This window comes from Vulpes vulpes, chromosome 15 (assembly GCF_048418805.1).
Source record: "Vulpes vulpes isolate BD-2025 chromosome 15, VulVul3, whole genome shotgun sequence".
Taxonomy (NCBI): Eukaryota; Metazoa; Chordata; class Mammalia; order Carnivora; family Canidae; genus Vulpes; species Vulpes vulpes.
Window position 1 is genome coordinate 27,968,064 of NC_132794.1, and position 6,000 is coordinate 27,974,063.

General features: G+C 35.5%; 1 protein-coding gene across 1 annotated transcript in view; it reads left to right on the forward strand.

The window, feature by feature from the left end:
• Positions 1–4,133, forward strand: part of SAMSN1 (SAM domain, SH3 domain and nuclear localization signals 1) — a 139,623-nt gene extending 135,490 nt beyond the window's left edge. Inside the window, 1 exon segment of the mRNA XM_025995656.2 lies at positions 3,228–4,133. Within this exon segment, the coding sequence (XP_025851441.2) occupies positions 3,228–3,430 (203 nt within the window). The 3' untranslated portion in view covers positions 3,431–4,133.
• The last annotated feature ends 1,867 nt before the right edge of the window (positions 4,134–6,000 follow it).

A 6,000-nucleotide genomic window follows, 5' to 3' on the forward strand; every position in this document is an offset into this window, starting at 1 on the left:
CTTTTCCATAATATAACATAATAACCTGCCTTTTCTTTTTATAGTTACAGTTGAGGGGCTCCAGCTGATCACCTGCCTGAAATTATTGCAAGCCTGGTGGGAAGCATTTGAGGAGGCATAGTCATGTTTTCATTTCACTAGGAAATCATTTAGCAAATTACTCCTGTTCTGTCAATTACTGTGCTGCATAACTTTCATACTGAGAAACTATTTCTTTTTTCCATAAAAATTGCAGATAAAATTCCCTATAGTAAATAATCTGTATTTAAAACAAACCAATTCCTAGAATTTAGAGAAGGTGATATAGTATTTCTCAAGCAAAAATAAAAACAAATACATTTTACAAATATTTAAAAATGACATAGTCTCTGTTAAAGTCAGATTTTTCATTTATTGTTTGTTTACTTTGTTATCCTTTGAGAGGAATGGATAGAGTCTTCAGAAGATGAAATAACAAGCTAAGTATTTATTTTTTGAAAGGAAAAGAGCTAATTTTGGAAATCAGAGTTCTTGAAGCCTAAGTTTTATATCTCGAAGAGAGTCCCACAATCAGTAATCAACCTAAATAGAACATGGTATTGGGAACAGTTTTTATTATGCCAAGTCCTGTTTAAGATGTCGATCTGAAAGGAAATAACTCAGTTCTTTTAATTTTGTGTTGAGGTGATAGGCCCAAATATAATCTGGGGAAATATGGCCTGGGATCACACTCCAAATACGGTGAATCACTGCTGATGTAGCAGGAAGCATTATAAAAGGACTAATTTCTCTGGCCTTTTCCAGAAACACTTGGATAATGAAACACAGAGCTGGTTCTTTCACTTCAGTGGCAAGAAGACAGAAAAGCAGAGGCAGGAGAGAAAGCTTTCTTTTAGAAAATGAGGTCCCATTTCAGTGTTGTCTTTTCATAACGGAAGGCTTTAGAAACAAAACTGAATGACTGATATTCACAAACACTAATGAATATTAAGAAGATTCACCCTAAACTTAAAGGTTGCCAAGACTAATAAAGAGAAAATGCTTCATGGCGGCTAAAATTTTTAAATTGTCGCATTCAATGCATATTAAAATGAAAGTTCCTGATACCTAGAACTAGTTACAATATCACCGGACTTCAATATCTGATACTTCGGTCCACAGCTAAAAGAAGTTGTGGCAAACATGGAGAAGATTCAAAAGAATTGCATAAACATGGGTTTGAAGTCACAAATTAAAGCTTTGAGGAAAAGGTTAAAAGAACTGTTATGATTCACTTTGAGGATGAGTAAACTAAAATGATCTTTATCATTTTTTCCCAACCTTTCTCAACCTGTGTTCCTCATCTAAACCACAGAATACAAAAAAAGTAATGTGACTCTTTTCTCAATTCTCCTATGGATGCTACATAAAAGAGTACTATTCTAGATAATTTTGAAGAGAACTGAATTCATTACCTACAAGAATGCCTTAGGGCACCAGAGCTCAATTCTCTCTCATAAAGGATGTTGATAATTGAATACACAGTAGAACATAATGTTGGCAAGATATCTGGAGCCTAGAAAACACATTTAAAAAGTAGGATATCTGTAGACAAGTTAAAGGGTGAATTTCCTACAGATAATTTACTTAGCATTTTACTTTTGAAAAGTCTATTGAGGAAAATTACCGCTTCCCCCTTCCAGGATTTTGGAGTTAGGATTACTCTCTTCTCACTAGAGTAGGATGAAGTACATAGTCTCTGAAGGCAGAGGTCTTGTCCCACCCTGAAATGTATACATTTTGTTCTTCCAAAGTAGAATTATTCAAATGTGTAAAGTGGAGAAGCCCTGAGGTTAGAAGGAGAAAGAACTAGGTAGATATGCTGATACAGTTGACGGGTGGTGGCCTAATATCTTCTCCCTGAGGAACTCGTCTCATGATTACTGGTGTCAGGGAAGGCAAGGAAAGAAACTGTACATTGACCAAGAGAACTCTGATGCTAAAAGCTTCTTGAGAAGAATAAAACTTTAGAGTGCTGCTTAAGTTCTTCAAAAATATCTTTTGTTACATCTCTAGTATTAATTTTTTAAAAGAAAATATCTACTGAATCTAGAATACTGCTTTAATAACACAGCTACCAATCCGAATATAAATAATTGTTCTTCAGAACTACAAAAATGTAGGGGCACCTGGGTAGCTTAATAGTGTCTACCTTTGGCTTGAGTCCTGATCCCAGGGTCTTGGGATGGAGCCCTGCATCAGGCTACTTGCTCAGTGGGGAGGCTGCTTCTCCCTCTCTCTTTGCCCCTCCCCCTGCTTGTGTTCTCTCTCTCTCTCTCTCTCTCACTTTCTCTCTCATTCAAATAAATAAATAAAATCTTTTAAAAAAAGAACTACAAATATGTAGAAGACTAACTAAATAAGCCAGAGAGTCAATGAAAATGGTGGTGTTTTACTATCTAAAAGCAAGCTGATTTCGGGGGGAATCCCGGGGTGGTTCAGCGGTTTAGCGCCTGCCTTCAGCCCAGGGCATGATCCTGGAGTTCCGGGATCGAGTCCCACATCAGGGTCCCAGCATTGAGCCTGCTTCTCCCTCTGCCTGTGTCTCTGCCTCTTTCTCTCCCTCTGTGTCTCTCATGAGTAAATAAATTTTTAAAAATCTTAAAAAAAAAAAAAAAAGCAACCTGATTTCCATGTTGATTTTTCTGGTGAATGCAAACATGGTATAAAATTCCAAATACTTTAAGTTTTATTAAATTCCAAGTAATTGAAGTCCTACTATATGTTGTTGCCCAAAGCAATATTTTATTCACTACTCTACAGTATCATGATTCTAGAATTGTCCACAAAGATCACTATTGAGTTGGGTTGTGCATTTAAAGTACAAATGACTTTTTCTAATGTTACTTTAAGGAGTATTTGGACAAGGCATCAGTCAAACTGTGGAAACAATCTGCTTTCTCTGGCAACTTATCATTAATGTAAAATGAGAGTCCATATTGATCTTAGCTTATGTAAGCAGTTCACATGAAATCCACGAAATTGCAAGTGAGCAAAAAAAAGGCAAACTTTGTCTTCTAGGAAACTGGGGCTTGAATATTTGAGTGCAAATATCTCTTTTATAATAAACAAATATATTGTTTACTCATGACAGTTTCAAATGTAATGAAGTCAAGGTTGGTACGATTAAAATAGCTCAGAGATTAATGAGTACGTGAATAAAACTTCTCTTGGCTTCTCCTAACTGCTGCCCTCTTTTCCTTTTACAGCTATTCAAGAGCAAGAAAATGAATCCATGCCTCTATCCTTAAACCCAGACATCTCCTTAAATAAGTCACAGTTAGACAACTGCCCAAGGGACTCTGGTTGTTATATCTCATCAGAAAATTCAGATAATGGCAAGGAAGATCTAGAGTCTGAAAATCTCTCTGATATGGTACAGAAGATTACTATTACAGAGCCAAGTGACTGAACACACATTCTCAACTTTATATGTACAACAGATGCATTCCATTTTAATTCTACTTGAGCTAAAAGATCAAATAGGAGAAAAAGAGAAGTATTTGCCAATACAACCTAAAGTTAAAATGATTTAATCTGAATGATTTTACATAAAAGTTAATTCTCTAACATTCCCTATCATTGTAAATAGTATATATATTTATTATTTTAAATGTTACATGTTAATATTTCATTTGCCTGTATTAGAAAAAGGTATAGTGTAAGTCTTTGGCATGTGTAACATAAGCTTTATTCAGTTTTGCTTTCTAAGTGTGAAATGATGAATTCTGCAGGAAAAAAACCCTCCTTTTTTTCATACCTATCAGTTTTGCATTTGTGTCTGTTATTCAACAAATAGTAATAGCACATATGTCTATTTAACCAACTATCCAAGCAGCATTCACACTCATTTTTATACTTAATGGGAAAGTGTGAGTTAATATCAGAAACATTTTATCCTGATCCACAGTGGACCTTTAGTAATTGTTTTTTGTTAGTTTCTTCACTGTTACCTGTTATAAAAGTATAGATAACAAGACATTTTCGATTCTCATTTAGTAAGATGAATTTTAGTAATTGTACAGATGTTTCATCTTTAATTGTAAATATTTTTAATTGTGAAATACCCTAATTTTAATAATAAAAAGAATTATGTGCATTTGTTATTTTCCAAACTAGTGGTACTTATAAGTATTTTTATACTAGAACTCTAGACAAAATATCTCTTGCCAGACACAGTTTTATAGTCAGCCTTCATATATATTTCATATGACTCCCAAATAAATTACCTCACCTCAGTCTGTCCCCTGAACCCTAGATTTGTGTTATCCAACTTCCTATATACTTCCATGTATTAGTCAGCTCAGGTTGCCATTATAAAATATAATAGACTGGGTGGCTTAAACAATTGAAATTTATTTTCTTAGAATTCGGAAGGCCAAAAGTCCAAGATCAGGTTGCAGCACGGTTGGATTCTAATGAGAGTTCTTCCTGGCTCACAGATAGCTGCCTTCTCACATGTCAGAGATAGCAAGCTTTCTGGTGTTTTTTTTCCTAAATGTTTTTTTTTTTTTTTAATTTTTTTAAATTTTATTTATTTATGATAGGCACACAGTGAGAGAGAAAGAAGCAGAGACATAGGCAGAGGGAGAAGCAGGCTCCATGCACCGGGAGCCCGACGTGGGATTCGATCCCGGGTCTCCAGGATCGCGCCCCGGGCCAAAGGCAGGCGCCAAACCGCTGCGCCACCCAGGGATCCCTGGTGTTTTTTTTCTTAGAAGGGCACTTACCCAATCATGAAGGCCCCATTCTCACAACCCCATCTAAACCTAATTATCTCCCCCCAAAAACATCTACAAATACCATCCATTGGGGGTTAGTGCTTCAACATACAAATTTGTGGGGAAAGGGTCCAATTCAGCCGATAGCACTCTAGAAGCTTCAAATCAACATACCCAAATATTTGATTTCTCTCTACAAATCTGTCTCTCCTTCTTTATTTCAAATAAAGCTCTCTCTCTTTAGTGACACCAAAACCCAACAGTTACCCAAAACAGGAAATCATTTCCTACTTAATTTCACATATACTCTTCTCATACAGATTCAATAGTAATCAAGTCCTACCTCTAGAAGTGCTTTGCCATTCATGGCTTTCTATCCATTCCTGTGGTTGCTGTCTCGCTTTGGAACCTCATGAGCTGATGTATGAAATAGTACAATAGCTTTCCAACTGACCCCTATTCTACCAGTGTTCTATCTTTTAATCCATCCTCCACACAGCCTCCAGAAAGATCTAACATGTAAATCAAATCATGTAATTCTAGCTTGAAATTTTTTTATAGCTCCTCACTATCTTTAGTAGAATCTTTAAACTTTCTTTGAGAATATATAAGGTTCTTATCAACCATTTTTTATCTACCCATGAGTCACATCTTTCCTCTTCCACTTCTCTCTCTATACTGTCCGGCCATAACAATCTAGTTGCAATTCCACAAATTCACTATTTCCTTTGTGACTTTTCTTATACTATTTATTTTCCTGGAGTGGCTCCTGCTATTTTCTACATCCAGGAGTCTCTCTCTGTTTTCTTTCTTAAGACTCATCACAAAGGTCACTTACTCTGTGAAACCTTCCAGGATTTCCTTTGGTGTTCTACTCTGGGTTCCATAGCAACCTGATCTCTGTTGGTTACAGCACTTATCATATTATACATTATCTGAAAAGCACTTGCCTTTCCACAAGACCATGATCTTGTCACAACAGATTATTTTGTTTAGCCTTTTAATCTCTGGTGCCTGTTATTATTATACCAGGTACAGAGTGGGCATTTAGGAAACATTTACTGGAGTGCATTGAATATAATAATTATTCCCATATAGCACATTTGATATTTATATTTAAATCAATGTACTTAGTCTATAGGTAAATACCTTCTAAAATACTCGATCTAAAAGTTTCTATAATAAATCAAACACAATACCTTAGGAAAAATCAAGAAATACAAAGTGTTATTTCAATGCTGGGAGACAGTATTACACAGTT